This window comes from Schistocerca cancellata, chromosome 2, assembly GCF_023864275.1.
Source record: "Schistocerca cancellata isolate TAMUIC-IGC-003103 chromosome 2, iqSchCanc2.1, whole genome shotgun sequence".
Taxonomy (NCBI): Eukaryota; Metazoa; Arthropoda; class Insecta; order Orthoptera; family Acrididae; genus Schistocerca; species Schistocerca cancellata.
Window position 1 is genome coordinate 175,705,711 of NC_064627.1, and position 20,354 is coordinate 175,726,064.

Consider the following 20,354-nt stretch of genomic DNA (forward strand, 5'->3'; position numbering starts at 1 on the left):
CTCATCAATCAGTCCTATGAGTTTGTACACAATGGGAAAAAAAATCACCCTGCATATGTATAAGGACGATATTCCGAAGACAATAATCACAGCACCTTTCAGACTTTTTTAAAGTATATCTGTGACATTCAAGATGAAGAATGCAGCACAGACTTGACAGAGGTTTGTCGATTCCATCCTCCAGTGTCTTCGTTCTGCTTCGCATATTTGGATGATGTGCTCGTGTTCTCAACTGACAAGGAACAGCATTACCAACACCTGCATGGGTATTTAGTAGCCTAGAACATTATCGAGCCGTTGGCAGTTCCACAGTACAGTGGACAGAAGCAATGTGTATCGCGTTCGACAACGTTAAACAGAGCATGGCTAACGCAACACTCACCCTGAACTAGATGCACCTTTAGTTTTGGTTGTTGACGCTACAACAAAGGGTAGAAGCAGCATGGCAGCTACTAGAGTTTTTTCTTTTTTTCCAGTAAAATCTGGCAATCACGGAGGAAGCGAAGCGATTACGACCGTGAGCTATTGGCAGTATATGAGGCCGTTAAATCTTTTCGTCCACAGATCGAGGTTCCTGTCTTCACTACATTTCCGCGTTTAAACGGAACAGCACTAACTGCTCTCTGCATCAGTTCGATCAACTTGGGTTCGTGGCAGAATTCAGTAGAGACATTGAACATATGTCTGGTACTGATAACGTCATAGCGGAATGTCTTTCTTGCATCAGCAGCGTGGAAAATCCGATCGATTTTGCGGCACTAGCACAAGCACAGCAGGAGGATGACGAACTCCACACATTCATTTACAATGCAACTTGTCGACATTCCCAGAGCAGATTCAGGTCTGTATTGCGACGTCTCCAGTGGAAGGTCCCACGTTTTTCTCCCATTGGCATTCTGCAAGCTAGTGTTCGACAGCATTCACAACGCTTCACCCATGGGCAGGCCCTACCTTTCATGTCTCGTCAAAACGTTACCTATGGCCCTGGGTTGAGAGATACTTCCAGCAATGGATAAGAGCCTGCCTACAGTGTTAAAGTAACAAGGTATCCTGTCACGATTATGTTCCAATAGGGTATTTTCCGGACGTGACGGAACGTTTCGCCCATTTGAACCTGGACGTCTTGGGACCGCTGCCGATTTCAAACAGTAACTGCTATTTGTTTACTGTGATCGATCAGTTCACCCACTGGCTGGAGGCTGTGCCACTGGATAACATTACAGCTGAAACACTAGCCTCCGCATTCACATCAATTTGTCTACCGCGGTTAGATTGTCCCCGCTACATCACCACTGATCACAGGCGATAATCTGAATTAGAATTGTTCAGATAGCTCGCTAAGGTCTGTGGCTATAAACACCATAAGACAATGAGTTACTACCTTGCCAGTAATGGCAAGTTGGAACAGTGGCACCATTCACTGAAAGCAGCACTCGTGTGCCATGTCATCATTTGATCGACTGCCTTGCCAATAGTACTTATGGGCCTGAGGACAGCATATAACCCAGACATCGATTTCTAGGCCGCAGAACTAGTTTACAAAGAGATAATACGTCTTCCGTGCAAGTTCGTCGACGCAAACACGATGTTTAAAGCCCTGGAAGATCAACCAGACTTCTGACAGCAGCTATGTGAACACTTTGCTCAAATCAACCAATTAAAAGCTTTTTGTCATGGCGTGCCCCAGTGTTATGTGCACCATGATTTAGAGATATGCTCCGGGCTGAGGGAGTGAAGCCACCTTTACAGCCTCCATACACTAGCCTGTACTGCACGTTATGACGAGGTGTGTGGACTATGAACATTTTATGGAATAGGAAGGAGTCGACCCCATCAGCAGAGTCAAGCTTTCCAGGAAGCACCACCATACACATCCAATCAGGGACAGTCATTGCCTCCAGAACCTGCAACCCACCCATTGTCACAAGTGCAGCTCTGGTCTTACACCTCATAACCAATGGCACAAGTGACATTCAGGATACATTTCCCCACTCGCTTCCCTGACACCGACGATCAGCTTCCGCCATAGGGGCTGGTACAGCTCCTGCCTCAGTTTCGTCTAGGATCATTGCAGACAGTGGTTTCACTGCACGATCGTATAACGTTATGATTAAGTGTCTAGTGTTGTAACAGGTGCATCACGGCTGTCGAACAGTTTCACGTCCAACCGTCAGGGGCGCTATGTTTATTTCTCGGTGCAATCCGTGCTACTCTCTGTTTAAAACATTCCTCCCTTTGATATGCACACTCTACGTAGTTACTTTTTCCTACATATTCATTTTTAAACTGGTTACTGTCTAAGGTTGTTCACGTTTTTTTGGCGTGCTGAATTATTTGCTGCAATGAGAAAACAGAACAGTATTATAGAACAACTTCAAGACAACGATAATTCTGAGCCTAAGAAATCTACTCTCTCCATTGTGACGTCTGTTTACTAAACATTAAGAATACGCCTATGCGAAAGTCGGCCAGCCGAAAGTTGTGCTATAACCGACAACGAGTTTTCAAGCAACATTCACTTTGCGTCACGAAAATAAAGCAAATAATAAAAGAAAGACGAGAAAGCTGCAAAAGCATGAATCCATTACTAAACCTTGAATGAGCGCGATGAAAATAGTTTAACTTTCAATGTTGGCCGATGACAACACCGTTCCCCCCACAAACGTCGAGGTCACAACTTTCTTCTCGAAAACTTATATTTTACCTCCCGATCCGTTTCGTTCCGTTCTGTTAACGGCTTGTGTGAATGCCACCATTTGAAATGTATTGTGGGATGTTTTGACGCTCTGTTCCACCCCGTCCAATACAATTACGAAGTGACATTTTTCCTTGCTGGTTCCTTGCTTCTGGTAATATTTTCCGAGTTACTGTATCACAGATGATGTCATCTATGTCCTTTGGTCAAGGCCGGAAGGTATCTCATGAAGTCACTCCCACTGTTCGGGAGTGGGCTTAACGAAGTGACATTAAGTTGAGGTTCCGCCTATTGTGAGTTGACGGCGATGTTGCCTGCTGTTCCGTTCCGCTGACGTCTAGTGCGAATCGTCCTTTTGAGGGATCACAATTCACTTTCAATGCCCGGCACTGGGCTATTAATCGAAATAGCGTTATGTTGACGTCCCATGTAGTTTTACCACGCCAAAATTTGTCGATGACCTCGTCTGCCGTTTTGTTCCGTTGATGCCCAGTGTGAATTGGATGTTGTTTGACGTTTCCCCCAGAGACTATCAAGCGAAAGAGCCTCATTATTTTGAGCATATCTTCCCAATGATTCTGTAATCTTTGCATTAGCGCATGGTGATGGATTAAGAGTTTGTTGTTATTGTACGTTGTTTGTTACACTTCTGAAGTTGACAGAAGGAAAAAACGATGGAGTACATTACCGAAGCTGGGGTTCTAGATACAACAGCGCCAAAAATGTAAGTGTCTCTAACAAATCTCACTATAGTGAATTTAACCTACACACACACACTCGCTTCATTGTGCAATGTTTTCTTTCCAGATTATGTTGTCAATGCGGGGCTGTCATTGATCCAAATCCAGCAAATATGTGCGTTTCGTGTTTGAGGACGCAAGTGGACATAACGGAAGGGATTCCTAAACAAGCTACTCTGTATTTCTGCAAAGGATGTGAGAGGTAACTTCTGCACGGATATGATATTTGTCGGACGAAAGTTGGTGTAAGGATGAATTTCGCATGGTATGACCCCGTGTTTACTGCATTTAAACCGCCCAGTACGTTACTGTATATAAAGTTGGTGTGAGTAACACGAATCTTCTGCAGATCGACTCATATATAATTACTATCATAATGCTGCAATAAGATATCTTTCTCACATGTAAACGTTTTATAGTATTTTATCACTATGGCAGCACGTGTTCCAAATGTTATTGAGTGTGTACTTAACATTGAACTTCGCCGTAAGTAAGGATGTTAAACTTGATTGCCATAGTATATAAATAAATTCATCGTGAAGTGACACTTTTTCTGCGTGAACCTTCGTGTTTAGGGTGCTGAATGTTTGTGCTTTATTGTCGTACAGAAACTCCCGACGTAAACTGCACCGAAAATACGTGAGCCGCAGGAAAGCAGTTAACGAGACATATTGAAATACATTATTCTTGATTCCCATAGTATATAAATAACTTCATCGTGAAGTGACACTTTTTCTGCGCGAACCTTAGTGTTTAGGGTGCTGAATGTTTGTGCTTTATTGTCGTACAGAAACTCCCGACGTAAACTGCACCGAAAATACGTGAGCCGCAGGAAAGCAGTTAACGAGACATATTGAAATACATTATTCTGCAGAGACAGTAAACGTGCAACCCGATTGTGTAACTTGTGGTTGATGCTCTTTGGGCCGAATGAGGTCAATTTTACTAACATGTTGTTGCAATCCATACCATTCATTTTAAGGGTTGATAGTACTAACAAAGGTGAAATATTCAGGACTAGGATCTGGAAGTAACTCCTAAGTCATGTACTCTTCTGATGACATAGTTTATAGTTTGTCAGAATCTTAAAAGGCCTACTTGGGAAATCCCAGTCATACACCAGAGCAAAACACAGATTTGCATCCATTAACAATTGCATTTGATAATTCGACTTTAGTTCAAAATTATCAGCTTGGCAGGGCCAGTTCAAGTACGTTTATTGACAAAAAGGACATACCATTTGGTTCCCCCTCCCAATCTGACAGTGCCTTTTCTTGAAATTTTTGATAAGGCCTTTAAAAATAAATCTAAATCTATGGAGTATGGACTTTATCCTTTATAATAAGTACTACATAGATATTTCTCTGTAACAGAAATAAATTTCTGAATTTTATTCCATTGTTAAACATCAAAAGAAGAAAAAACAGTTCGTTTCCATTTAAGGTAGTTTAAAATTGATAACATTGTCAAAAATTTTATGTATGCTATTGTAAAAGAAAACACAAATTTGTGATAACTAAACAGAAATATTCGGAAGTCTTGTACAATTCCTACTTTTGTTTGGTATATATAGACCTACAAAGGTTGCTGCAGGTTCTGGAAATCAGGGAATTTCAAACACATCAGGGAAATCGGGGAAATTTGAAGAAAACATTGGAAAAAATCTCATTTCTGTCGCAGTTGATGAAAATCTCATTTCTGTCGCAGTTGATGAAAATCTCATTTCTGTCGCAGTTGATGAAAATCTCATTTCTGTCGCAGTTGATGAAATGGTTTGTTTATTGAGGTTTTGTGCATCGTCACTGCATGGATCAGCTGAGTATGTGTGCTGCTTCCCTTCCCCCTCATTCCTACTGCTCCTCCCCTTCCTACCAGCTTGCAGCCAGTGCTGCCACCACTTTTTGTCACTAGACTAACAGCTGCCAACGAGAGGCAAGGACGCATGAGGCGTGGTTTGTTTGGATCTGATTCTGAGAGACTGTAGACGCAGTGACTGGAAATGGCGGTCATGTGTGCATAAGTTGTGACTGAGTGATTGGGGGTGTGTGTGTGTGTGCGCGCGCCCCCATTTTCTGACCAAGCTATGGCTGAAAATTTAGTTGTGAGTATGATTGTCTTTTCTACATGCCTGCCTGCGACTCGGCAATCATCTTTAGGGTGAGTCACTACTTCTCCTCATTATTATTGATTCTCGGAATATTTGAACACGTTATCTGTTGCATGGATTGATCATCATGGTCTCATTTCATCAACATAAGTGTATGGGGCTCGGGAATAGCTGGCCACACGAGTGGATTTCCATGGCGGGCCAAAGCCAGAGGCCATTCCTGTAGTGTCTGTAATGGATCGGACCTGGCGATCTGAAGCCATTCGGTTCCCACTAATGTGCAGGCTCTGCTCATTGGATCTAGTCTCACCGATCTGCTGGCAGGTCGGTTCTGTTTGTGTGTGGCGTAATGCAGCGGATTTTCATGGTTTATCTGTGGGCACAGAACTGTGGTGCTCCTCAGCAGGCCAGACACCATAGGTGATGGATTTCAGGAATTGCTACTGTCCCACTGCAAGCATGTTGTACAGTGTGGCGTTTTATAGACATTTTATTTTCTTTGGTACATTTTGGCACTTCAAAAGTAGTTTGTGTTAGAAAGTATGGACCATAAGAAGGAGAAAAATGTGTCAGTCGCGGGCGCTGTAAAATAATAAATATAACACAGTGGGTAATATCTGACAATAACAAATGTAGCAGAACCAACATTTTATTGGCCAGGTTTACACAATTCTTCCCCATCTTATACACTTCTTTCAAGAGGCCTACTTTTTTCTGAGGTTATTTTTGAAATCAGTAAAGACATATTTGCGACTCCAAGGAAATGCATATTTTTGTCACCAAATGTGATTCGTTTTATTGAAATAAAATAACTTCAGTGGTCTTAATGAAATACATATATGCCATTTCGCTTGCTTTATCCATCTAAAAACAGTTCATTACAAAAAATGTTGACATTAGTACTTATGATTTTTGCTCAAACCAGGAAACACCATCTGCTTGCAAGTTTTAGATATTTCCTCGTTTGTACTATTGTTTCTTGTGCCGTAGCTGCAATGGCAGATTGTCAACTTACATCTTAACTTACCCTTGAGATCTCAAAAATTGTCAGGGAAAAATCCTAAAACTTTCTGGAAATCAGGGAATTTCACTTGGGGAAACTTGTGGCAACCCTGCCTACTGATAATTTTTTACGTGTATAGAAACACTATAGGCATACTGAAGTTTTTCTTGACTTTAAAAATCTTTGAAAATAATCTGGATATATTGACTTGAAGGTATTGTTCAGTGATACTAGTTGATAATCCACACAATCAGATAGTCATAAGGATTCATAAACTTACAAAAATAGTGGGGGAAGATATCAAGAAATTTTCTTTTTTTTTTTTATTTAAGTTAATAGATGTGTAGAGAACTTCCATCAAGAAGAAAGGGCACTAAGATCTTAACTTAATTCTTTCAATCATTCCCATTGATTTCATATCACCATCACTTGACACAGTTTCAAGACATGCGTCTTTTAGTTTTCCGATATCACACTTCTGCAGATAGGAAGCATGGAGCTCTTACTGTGCCTGTCCATAAGTCTAACTGTATCGCTTAGTGATCACTTAGCTATGTTGACAACAAGGTAGTAAAAGATTTACTTTGAAAAGAGTTTTCTGCTTCATCAGTAGGTTCATTGCTAGACCCAAAGGCAAATTGCTTTTTCCTTCTGGGATGAATTTTGTTTCTTTTTGTAAGTCTGAATTAGATCAAAGTTTGTCAGCATGCATTTTTGTGTCCATTATCACACTATTAAAGCTTCTGATTTCATATTCTTCAAAAAAACTGCTAACACTATAAACTAGTTCCACAGCACTTTCTAGGTTCACAATAATGCTGATGTGGTTGATTCTAAAAATAACTTCATATCAGACTGCTGTACAACAAACAAATCTGAAATTTGGAGCTTTCTTGAAATACCAGTGTCACTGTTTCTTCCTAAAACAACTATTTTAGAATTTGCATTAATCTTGTAAACAGCATCATACACTTGCTCAATGTATTTTAAGAGGCTCCAAAGCGAGGGTGAATAGCAATCTATAGCTGTTTGCTGATGACAATCTAGTCCACAGGAAAGTCATGCCATTGAGTGACTGTAGTAGGAGGAGGATACAAGATGACAATTTTTATCTGCTGTGATGAATGGCAGCTTGCTTTAAATGCCGAGAAGTGTAAGTTAATGCAGCTGAGTAGGAAAACAATCCTGTACAGTTTGAATAGCCTATAGTATTTATGTTGTGTTGGTTGACTGTCATAGCCATTAATTATCTATGCGTAACATTGCAAAACAATATGGAATGGATAGAGTGCATAAGGTTTGAAGCTGTTGAAGATGAATAGTAGACTTCAGATTATTGGGAGAATTGTGGGAAAGTTAGCTCTTTTATAAAGGAGACCGTGTGTAGAACACTGGTGTGACTCTTTCTTGGGTACTGTTAGTGTTTTTTGGATCCCTGCCAAGGCAGATTAAAGGATCACACTGAACCAATTCATAGGCATACTACTACATTTCTTACCAATAGGTTCACTTAATACATGACTTTCATGGAAATGCTTCATGAACTCAAATAGGAATCCGTGAAGAGAAGACGATGCTCTTCTTGCGAAACACTATTGAGAAATTTATATACGGCTGACTGCAGAACAGCTCTACTGCTGCCAATGTATATTTCACGTAAGGACCATGTGGACAAGATAAGGGATATTAGGGCTCATATGGTGGCATTCAAACAGTCATTTATCCCTCATTTCATTTGTGCTTGGAACAGGCAAGGGAATGGCTAGTAGTATCTACATATATACTCCACAAGCCACTGTACGATGTGTGGCAGTGTTACCGTGAACCAGTAATAGCTACTTCCTTTCCTGTTCCATTCATAAATAGAGCGAAGGACAAACGATTGTCAATATTCCTCCATATAAACCCTATTTCCTTATCTTTGTGGTCCTTAGGCAAAATGTATGTTAGTGGCAGTAGAACCAGTCTACAGTCAGCTTCAGATTCCCATAATCTAAATTTTCTCAATAGTCTTCTGCGAAAAGAACATTGCCTTCCCTCCAGGGATTCCCAATGGAGTTCCCGAAGCATCTCTGCAATACCCGCATTTTGTTTAAACTTGTCGGTAATAAATCTAACAACCTGCCTCAACTGCTTCAATCTCTTACTTTAATCCAACCTGGCATGGATGCCATACTCAAACAGTAATCAAGAATAAGTCATAGCAGCATCCTGTATGCAGTCATGGACCACACTTTGCCAAAATTTTACCAATAAATCAAAAGTCAACAATTCACCTTCCCTACCACAATCCTCACATGCTTATTCCATATCATTTTTCTTTGCAAGTTATGCCCAGTCATATAACTGGTGACTGTGTTGAACAGGACACTACTGATGCAGCTTCCAAATATTATTGGTTTGTTTTTCGTACCCATTTTCATTAACTTAATGTTTGTACATTTAGAGCCACCTGTCATTCATTACACCAACTAGGAACTTTGTCTAAGTCATCTTGTATCCTCCTACAGTCACTCATGTCCCACACCTGCCTGTACACCATAGCATCATCAGCAAACATCTGCTCATTGCTGCCCACTCAGTCCGCCAGATCATTTATGTGCATAGAAAGCAATATCAGTCCTATCGCACTTCCCTGGCGCTCTCCTGATAAAAACCCTTGTCTTATTAACACTTCCCTTCAAGGTCAACATACTGGGTTCTATTACTTAAGAAGTGCTCGAGCCATTTGCACATCTGGGAACCTATTCCATGTGCCTGTACCTTCATTAACATTCTACAGTGGGATACCATGTCAAATGCTCTTCAAAAATATGGACTCTGCCTGTTGTGCACTTCGCCCATAGTTTGCAGTATGTAGATCTAGATGTAGACAGCATCTACTTAGCTTTCCTAATGGGCATCACTTACAGGTTTTACAGTCACAGCAGGTAAATATATCTTCAATATACCCCTTCGGTATGTAGATGTAGAAAATAAATTGAAAACTTCTTGAATCATACTGATAAAGTTGATGGCAGTAGAACACAATTGCACTGCGTAATTTGTGGCAAGGTTTAACGAATAAGCCCTAATGAAAGAAAAACATAATAGAAGGTTTAGCCCTTCAGTTCTTTTTGAACTACTGTATTTTTTTCCCTTTCATTTTCGAACTGTTATATCCTTCACCTCACACCTTTTTCGAAGGAATGTTGGTTAGCTATTTTCCAGTAGTGTCTGTAATTGGAGTAAAGTGAAGGAAATGTTGTTTGGTAATTATTTCTACACCAGGCTCTGAATAAAATGAATGACCATATTATCATTTCTTTAGGGAGTAAATGCGTAAGATTCAGTCAGTTCTTGATTGTCAAAGTGAGAGATACAGGACTAGAGAAATTTTATTTCTTCATTGATGTAGTAGTATACATCTGAACATACCAGTTTTCAGTAGCATTTTGTTGAGGATTCATCATGTCCATGACAGCTCTATCCAATAACAGTGGAGAAAGTTTATAAACTTTAAGACCATGGTTGATAAAGTTTGTAGCCAGCCGCTGTGGCTGAGCGGTTCTAAGCGCTTCAGTCTGGAACGGCGCTGCTGCTACAGTCGCAGGTTTGAATCCTGCCTCGGGCATGGATGTGTGTGATGTCCTGAGGTTAAGTTAGGTTTAAGTAGGTCTAAGTCTAAGGGACTGATGATCTCAGATGTTCAGTCCCATAGTGCTTAGAGCTATTTGAACCATTTGATAAAGTTTGTGATACATTCTGAAAAACATTTAATTCAAATCAGAAGCTGTTTATTGACAAAAGACTATTCTAGTTGAAAGGGAAATTGTCTTTTAAATAATGCTGCCCATCCGAATAAAGTAGGTTTGTGTTGGAAACATTTACCCGCAGTAAATATTGGATTTTATTGTCCACTCAGGGCAGCACTAGAAATTATGTCTTCTGTTATTCGCACACAGACAAGCTCCTCTGGCTTCACATCTGTGAAACAACCATATGTGGAACTTTTTGTGAGATTGGGTGCAACATATCAAAACCAAAAGAGAAAATGGAAGAAGGAGAAATCAATTTTTTTTTTTCAAGTAATAGCCAAAAATGCTTGACAGTTGAGCTTTGCATCACAAGAGAAGTGTGAATTTTAACCTCTTGTAAATACACTGAAATGCTTGGGTTGGAACATATCAAGAAACTGCAATATCTTGTTGTACCATACTTGTGTATGGTGGCTCTTGAGATTTCTTGCTACCAAGCTCAATCGGTTTAGACACACTGGCAAATGCTACAGAAACTTAATTTTTTTTACGTTCTAGATCTGTTCATTTTAATTTCACGTACTCTTGGCAGGCCCTAACGGGTAGAGCTTCATCAGTCTCTGGTAAGAAAACATGTCTTGCTCATCCTGGTCTTTGTTTCCTCTTTACCCAGCATCAGCCTGGATTGGGACATTTTATGGTAATTATCCAATTTCCTTTGTATTTCCACCATTCTTCTATAATTGTTTTGTGCCAGTCCAGACTACTTGTTCTTAAACTGAGCTTGATCAAGTCAATCCACCTTGTTCAGCGTCTTCCTCTTGCTCTCAAAACGTGGCGCCCATCTTTCTTTTTGGTATTCTTCCATCTTCCATTCTCTTTGTATGTCCAAACCATTTTAACCTACTCTTCCCAGTTCTATTAGTCAACTATTGTACTTCAGTTTCTGTCGTAACATCTTCATTTCTCACTCTCTCTTTCTCTCTCCTTGTTTTCTGTAACATACTTCAGGAATTTCATTTCACTGGCTTGGATTCTACTCTCCACTCTTCTTGTCATTCTCCATGCCTCCAGTGCTTATGCCAATATGGGTGTCAAGTATGTCTTGTATGACACTTCCTTAGACTTCATTGGCACCTCCCTTCCCCAAACTAAGATCGTCACACACACACACACACACACACACACACACACACACACACAGGTAAAATGTATTGCTCTGTTGTATCCGTCTGCACTAATTTCTGTCTCCAGCCTTGCAGTCGGCATTTTCACACTACCTGAATATTTAAAGTTGTCCCCTATTTCAATATCCTGTCCTATAATATTAAGTTGCCCTTTCCCTTCTGTCCTTTTCTAGTTACTTCCCTAGTCTTGCTTTTCTCCACTCTGCATTATATGCCATATTTCTTGATTTTTTTGAAATTTGATTATTTAAAATGTCTCAATATTATGAAAAGGAAAGTTGCTACTCACCATATAGCATAGATGCTGAGTTGCAGATAGGCACAACAAGAAGACTGCCACAAATAAAGCTTTCAGCCAGTAAGACCTTTGACCCACACACACACATGCAAATGCATCTCTCACACACGAATGCAGTCTCAGGCAACTGAAACCACACTATTAGCAGCAGCACCACCACTACCTGATGGGAGTGGTAACTGATGGGGCTAAGGAGGAAGCTGAGGTGGGTAGAGGTGACAGACAGTGAAGTGCTGCAGGTTAGATGGTGGGTGGGGGAGGGGGAGGGATAGCGGAAAAGGATAGAAGTAAAAAAGACTGGGTGTGATGGTGGAATGAGGGCTCTGTAGTGCTGGAATGGGAACAGCAAAGGGTCTGGATGGATGAGGACAGTGGCTAACGAAGGTTGAGGCCAGGAGGGTTATGGGAACGTAAGGTGTATTGCAGGGAAAGTTCCCACCTGTACAATTCAGAAAAGCTTGTTTTAATGGAAAGGACCCATATGACAGCCCCGCCTTTGATGGGATAAGTGAAGTTCATGACTGGACTGGAGTAGGTGGTGGTGGGAGGATGCATGGGACATGTCTTGTATCAAGGTCTATTACAGGGGTATGAGCGATGGGGCAAGGGGTTCGGAGCAGGGGTTGTATAGGGATGGACAAGTACCAGGTGTACCGATATGAAATGAGCGTTAAGATACAAATGTGCCGATAGGGAGCATTTGTTGTGAACGAGCCTTTTTTGTATGGACATCTGTCAAAGATATTTAGTATACATCAAGTCATGGAACAAACAACATCATATGTTTTCATCATGTTTACAGTGTCGAATTTTGTACCAGAAAGTGATGATTTGTGGAAAGCATTAATTTTTTGTTTTCATTTGAAAAAAAGTGCTGCAGAGTCGCATTGAATGCTTGTCGAGGCATATGGTGATCATGCTCTTATCAGAAGCAACATGCAAAAGATGGTTTCAATGGTTCAGAAATAATGATTTTGATGTAAGAAATGAAGAACGTGGAAAACCACCAAAAAAGTTCAAAGACGCCGAATTGCAAGCAATATTGGATGAAGATGATACTTTGAGTCAGAAGTAAATGGCGGCAATGCTAAATGTTGCACAACAAACAATTTCTGACCGTTTGAAAGCTATGGGAAAGATCCGAAAGTGTGTAAAATGGGTGCCATATGAATTAAATGAAAGACAGATGGAAAACTGAAAAACCATTTATCAAATGTTGCCTCAAAGACATGAAAGAAAATCAATTTTGCATCGAATTGTTACTGGCGATGAAAAATGAATTTAAGAATCCTAAATCGGAAAAATCATGGGTTAATCTGGGACAACCATCAACATCAACTGCAAAACCAGAATGATTTGGCAAGAAGACAATGCATTGTGTTTGGTGGTATCAGAAAGGTGTGGTGTATCATGAGCTTCTAAAACCCGGTGCAACTGTGAATACTAATTGCTACAGACAACAAATGATCAATTTGAACTATGCATTGATCGAAAAAAGATCAGAATGGGCCAGAAGACATGGCAAAGTAATTTTATTACATGACAGTGCACCTGCACACAAAGCAAAACTGGTTCAGGATACAATCAAAACAGTTGGCTGGGAGCTGCTACCCCACCCACCGTATTCACCAGATTTGGCCCCTTCCGACTACCATTTGTTTTCATCAATGGGACACGCATTGGCTGAAGTCGAAAATTGGGTGTCTGATTGGTTTGCTTCAAAAGACGAACATTTCTATTGGCGTGGTGTCCAAAAATTGCCAGAAAGGTGGTCAAAATGTATAGAAAGCAATGGTCAGTACTTTGGATAAAGTGTTTATACTTTTCAATTCAAAATTAGTGTTTCATTTTCACAAAAAGAACGCTCATTTCATACCTGTACACCTGGTATATTGTACAGATTCGGTGGATGGCAGAATACCACTGTGGGAAGGGTGGGAAGGATAGTGGGCAGGGCATTTCTCATTTCAGGGCATGGCGGAAGGTAGTCGAAACCCTGGCAGAGAATGTAACTCAGTTGCTCCATTCCTGGTTGGTACTCAGTTATGTGGGGAATGCTCCTCTGTGGCCAGATGGTGAGACTTTGGGAGGTGGTGAGAAACTGGAAAGATAAGGCACGGAAGATTTGTTTTTGTGCAAGGTTGGGAGGATAAGGCTTCAGTGAGACGTGTGGTATATTTAGAGAGAGAGCACTTGTCACGGCAGATGCGACGACCACAGGTGTAAGCTGTACGGAAGGGACTTGTTGGTATGGAACAGGTGGCAGCTGTCGAAGTGGAAGTATTACTAGTGGTTGGTAGGTTTGATATGGATGGATGTACTGATGTAGCCATTTTTGAGGTGGAAGTCAACATCTAGAAAGGTGGCTTGTTGTGTTGTGTAGGATCAGGTGAAGCAAATGGGGGAGAAGTTGTTGAGGTTCTGGAGGAATTTGGATAGGGTGTCCTCACCTCCAATCTAGATCGCAAAGATGTCATCAGTGAATCTGAATCTGAACCAGGTGAGGAGAGTCAGTGGGGGTAAATGGGTAGTGTCTTTTGTATAGAAGGGTAGGTTCCAGGTAATAGGTTGAAGGTGTTGGTCTACGAGAGCAGAGATTCTCTCAGTGGGGGCACATGTCACAAAAATGAAAACAACAAATAAATGGGTGTGAACTACATTATAACAAAAGAATTCAAGAGTTAACAGTAACCAGCCACAATGGAGCGTCCTGGGTGGTTAGCTTTGTGGACTTTAGGAAGCATTTAGAAGGTAGGAGTGCGGGGAGTGGTAGGACTCCGGGCAGAGATCCTAGGATGGGCCTAAGGATTGGAGTATGAACTGGAGATTCTGCTGGATTACTGGAATGGGGTCACTGTGGCAAGGGTTGTAGGTGGAAGTATCTGACAGTTGGCAGAGTCCTTCCGCCAGGTAATCCTTGCACTTCAAAACAACAGTGGTGGAGCCTTTGTCCTCAGGTAGGATTATAAGGCCAGGATCAGTTTTTAGATGGTGGACTGCAGTTCTTTCTGTGGATGTAACGTTAGTTTGCATGTTGAGGGTTTGGGCAATAATTATGAGGCAAGGTTCGAGGTTAAGAAATTTTGGAAAGTAAACAGGGGATTGATTTGGGGGCAACGGGGTTGGATCACAGTTGGATGGGGGAGTGAACTGAGTTAGGCAGGGTTCAGTATTTGTCTTTGGTTGAGTCATATTGGTAGAGTTGATGGCGAAAAAGTATTTCCATTGTAGGAACCGGGAGAAGAACTACCCGTCCGGTCACTGAAATTGTCCTTTGTGTGGTCTTGACAGTTGTCATACTATATATTGGTTATAGAATATGACTCACGTGGTAAGTATATGTTACCATCACAAGTAAACGTGAGAGTAGTGAGAGCAGGCGATACACCACATTGACATGTCACAAAAATGAAAACAACAAATAAATGGGTGTGAACTACATTATAACAAAAGAATTCAAGAGTTAAAGATTTCAGAATGGAATGCAACTTCAAAAGTGTTAAAAACAAATGTTTTGACAGAGCATAGAGAAACTGTGTGATAGTGAAACTGTTGCATCTATTTGTTGCAGCTTTTGTGACAAACTATTATGTTTTCACCATTTCCTTGGGAGTGATCGCATTCATATGAACACCTAAATTGGGCAGGGAGGCATATCTCACTCACTTACCAGGCATACAAATTAGGTGGGTCGGTAAGAGATTCCTATGCCTATCATATGACACACGTACTGTCACTAGTGCCATGTATGACACACCAAACGTGTTTTCCGGTGGAGGATTCGGATGACTTGTCATCAAATGTTTGAAGTTCCCATTCTAAAGCCACTTCCTTTTGGCTAATAGAGTAGTTCTGCAGAATCAACTGGTACACCTTGCTGTTGCAAATGGACGTTACACTATGTGACACACACACACAAATTTGATACAGTGAAAAAAAGTAAAGAAAGATAAAAGAAAAATTGGCAGAAGGGAGGTTCGAACATGGCTCGCCTGCTTGAAGTTCAACACTGTGGCCACATAACCATGATGCACTCTCTCTTTCACGTTGCTCTATATTGCACCTCTTATCTTTGGACCGTTCAGTGTTTCTATTTTGCTTTTCTTTCAGAGTTTAGTGCATCATCTTCCTGTTTTCATGCATGATCTGTGTTCAGGTTTTGACGGGCTGTCCACTGGGCCCTCTTACCAAATCTGAGAGAGGTGTGATGGGGAGTTTCCCGTGTAAGAAGAATGGGCCAATCAAACCACACGATGACAGAACACACCACACAATAACTTCTGGTAGATGAAAATGTTTGTTCATGCGCGAGTGTGAGGATTTTCAGAAGTCCAGAATACACAATTGTAGTGGTTTACAATACCATTCAGTTTGAATTGCACCTCGTAGACTAGATAACCATCCCTGCAAAACATTCATCCTTGCAAAGCATGCCTTCAAACCACTCACAGTACTCATCCTTCAATCCAGGTCATCCCGCCATTCATAGCATGCAGCAATCTGGGAATGTACACTTTCCACTTTGCAGCCTTCTGAATTCATCATATGTTTCATCGGCTTACCTTGCTTTCACAAGCGCCCTGCTTCACAGATTTTTGAGGTGACCTAGTAAAATGTTGCAACACAGCAGTGCTGGAAGCTGGACTTGTTGATATTTTTGGTTGGCCAAACCTTTCCGTATGCATATCCTGAACAGTACTGTCAGCTTCAAATTTATCCTGAGTACAATAAATTGTTGTGTGTGTTGGTGGCAGAGTTCTGTACACATTACACCATTGCTGTTGTACCTCCATCGTGATTTTGTACGTCCAGTACCGCTTCAATACAGCCTTGTGTTCCGAAACAACAATCGTACTTCATTCTTTGGTGTACTGTCATTTACTGGAAAACACGCACAGAGATCTGTTGAGAAAACAATGGACTATGCTACCGTGCAAAATTGCAGTAATGTCATTTTGTTCGAAAGACATTAACTATCAAAGAGTATCCACTAAGGTGCAAGTCAGCACACTCAGTTGCAGTCAGTCAGTTATTTTAGATGTGTAATATCTTAGTCAGACCTTAATAAACTGATTGTTTTTCCTGCTAAACATGATAACAGAAGCTGTGGCATAATTGCATTGATTGCTAATCAATGTGTTTTGTGATAAAACCCACAGCCTGCTTCAGTATAAGGATCCCAGCATACATTTGAAGCTATCAAACAGGTCTCATGAAACATTCAACAAAAATGGGACTAAAAAGTTATTACAGTATTCGTGATGAATGCTGATGAGCTAGAGTAATATCGTAGGCAAACAGTATGCCTTGTATATTGTGTGTGATTAATTAACCCTAGCAATACCAATGCATTTCCCGTGATATATAATATCAAGGGCATATTATGTCCACTACAAATATTATGTCCACTACAAAAAATTGTTAATTGTTTTTATTTACAACATTATTTTCAAATAGATATTGACATATAAGCAGGGTTCAGAACCGGAAAATATCTTTTAGCACAATCTTAGCAATACCAAAGCATTTTGCGTAATGTGCACACTAATTCAAGGGTATTTTATGATCACCCCAAATTTTTTTAAAAAGTACAGGTTTTGTTTACTGTTGTTAACATTTATTCACAAAATAGCTTTTAACATTATATAAATTTGTAAGAAGGGTTTTGAACCTGAATATGTGATTTTAGTTGTGAGAGTCACATTCATTACTAAGACTTAAATTTTTGGGTTAAGGTTTACTGAAAAACTTAAAACAGTTATGGAATCTGGTATTAAAAAATCATTAAAAACAAATGTTATTTTTTTCAGAATTTTAAAATATAAAGTACGCTACTAGATTACTAAATATATTCTAAAGGAGGGCATGGAGTACTCCTCCCTCCCCCTCTCTGCCCCCCTTGGTACTGCAAGGTGTAAGGATTCAAGGTAACAACTCACCAAATTGTAGAGACACTGAGTTGTCACAAGGCACTTAAACAAGCCTGATAACTTTGCTGTCTTTCAGTCGAGTTCTTATGTAGACTCACACTTTACTGCATGTAATTTCTAATTCGCAGCCTCATTAATATTAATTATTACAGGTGTGCCCATGTTATTTGTGCTTGGACAACGGCCTTTGAAGTGAATTAATAATTGCTGGCTCCGAAAAAGTTTGCTACTGGTAATAGTGATCTGCATGAGATGTAGAAAATGATAATTATTCTGATGAACCATGGACCTTGCCATTGGTGGGGAGGCTTGCATGCCTCAGTGATACAGATAGCCATATCATAGGTGCTTACATGAGAGGCTATACAACCATGTGCGTTGATTCCTGAAGAGGGGCAACTACCTTTTCAGTAGCTGCAGGGGCTGGATGATTGACTTTTCTGGCCTTGTACCATCAGCCAAAATGGCCTTGCTGTGATGGTACTGTGAACGACTGAGAGCAAAGGGAAACCACGGCCGTAATTTTTCCAGAGGGCATGCAGCTCTCCTGTATGGTTAAATGATGACGTCCTTTTGCGTAAAATATTCCGGAGGTAAAATAGTCCCCCATTCAGACCTCCAGGTTAGGATTACTCAGGAGGATGTTATATCTAGAGAAACAAAACTTGCATTCTGCAGATTGGAGTATGAAATGTTAGAGCACTTAACTGGGCAGGTTGGGTAGAAAATTTAAAAAGAGAAGTGGGTCTGTAGAGGGAGTTAGTGAAGTTCTGTGGCAGGAAGAACAGGACTTCTGGTCAGATGAATACAAGGTTATAAATACAAAGCCAAATAGAGGTGATGCGGGAGTGGTTTTAATAATGAATAAGAAAATAGGAGTGCAGGTAAGCTACTGTGAACGGCATAGTGAATGCATTATTGTAGCCAAGATACTCGAAGCTCACACCCACCACAGTAGTACAAGTTTATATGCCAGCGAATTCCACAGGAGGTGAAGAGATTGAAGAAATATATGCTGAGATAAGAGAAATTATTTAGATAGTTAAGGGAGACAAAAATTTAATAGTGATGGGGTGCTGGAATTCAGTAGTAGGAAAAGGAAGAGAAGGAAAAATAGTTGATGAATATGGACTGGGGGAAAAGAATGAAAGAGGAAGCCACCTGGTAGTTTTTGCACAGAGCATAATTTAATCATTAGGAACACTTGGTTCAAGAGTCATAAAAGGAGGTTGTCATGTGTGGAAGAGACCTGGAGGTACCAGAAGGTTTCAGATTGGTCATATCATGGTAAGACAGAGTCTTAGGAACCAGGTTTTAAACTGTAAAACATTTCTGTGGGCAGATGTAGACTTTGACCACAATTTATTGATTAAGAACTGTAGATTAAAACTGGAGAAATTGGAAAATGTTGGACATTAAGGAAATGGGATCTGGATAAGTTGAAAGAACCAGAGGTTGCTGAGAATTTGAGGGAGCATTAGACAATAGTTAAATAGAACAGGGAAAAGTAATACAGCAGAAGACGAATGGGTAGGCTTAAGAGATGAAATAGTGAAGGCAACAGAGTATCAAATAGGTAAAAAAGGGCCTAGTAGAAATCCTTGGATAAAACAGGAGGTATTGAATTTAACTGATGAAAAGAGAATATAAAAATGCAGCAAATGGACCAGGTGAAAGGTGATGCAAATGTTTAAGAAATCAGATTGACAGGAGGTGCAAAATGGCTAAGCAGGAATGGCTAGAGGACAAATGTAACATTTTAGAGCAAATTTTATTAGGGGAAAGATACATACTACTAACATGGAAATTAAAGAGACTTTTGGGGAAAAGAGAAGCAGCTGTAACAAATATCAAGAGTGCAGATGAAAAACCAATCCTAAGCAAAGAAGGGAAAGCTGAAAAGTGGAAGGAGTATATAGACAGTTTGTGCAAGGGAGATGAACTTGAAGGCAATATTTTGCAAAAGGGAAGTGGACATAGATGAAGATGAGATGGGAGATATGATACTGTGGGAAGAATTTGACAGAGCACTGAAAGATGTAATTTGAAACAAGGTCCCGGGAGTAGACGATATCCTGTCAGTAGACAATATCCAGAAGAACCAGCCATGACAAAACTCTTCCATCTGGTGTGCAAGAAGAATGTAATAATCCGAATTCCAAAGAAAGCAGGTGCTGACAGGTGTGAAAATTACTGAACTATCAGTCATGGTTGCAAAATGCTAGCACGAATTCTTTACAGAAGAATGGAAAAACTGGTAGAAGCCAACCTCGGAGAAGATCGATTTGGATTTCATAGCAATGTAGGGTCTGCTCCCGGCAGCTGAGGGGTCAGTGTGACAGAATGTCAATCCTAAGGGCCCAGGTTCGATTCCCAGCTGGGTTGGAGATTTTCTCCGCTCAGGAACTGGGTGTTGTGTTGTCCTAATCATCTTCATTTCATCCCCATCAACGCACAAGTCGCTGAAGTGGCGTCAAATCGAAAGACTTGCACCCGGCGAATGGTCTACCCGATGGGAGGCCCTAGTCACACGACATTTACACTTACATAGCAATGTAGGAAAATGCAAGGCAGTACTGACCCTATGACTTAGAAGGAATCCAAACCTACATTTATAGCATTTATAGGCATAGAGAAAGCTTTTGGCAATATTGACT

At 40.6% G+C, this 20,354-nt stretch overlaps 1 protein-coding gene across 1 annotated transcript in view; it reads left to right on the plus strand.

Moving 5' to 3' along the window:
• The first annotated feature begins 3,253 nt into the window (after window positions 1-3,253).
• The window catches only part of LOC126161499 (60S ribosomal export protein NMD3), a 66,751-nt gene continuing 49,650 nt past the window's right edge, over window positions 3,254-20,354 (plus strand). Inside the window, exons 1-2 of the mRNA XM_049917398.1 lie at window positions 3,254-3,419; window positions 3,503-3,637. Of these exons, the coding sequence (XP_049773355.1) occupies window positions 3,370-3,419; window positions 3,503-3,637 (185 nt within the window). The 5' untranslated portion in view covers window positions 3,254-3,369. The remainder of the gene's footprint in view (window positions 3,420-3,502; window positions 3,638-20,354) is intronic.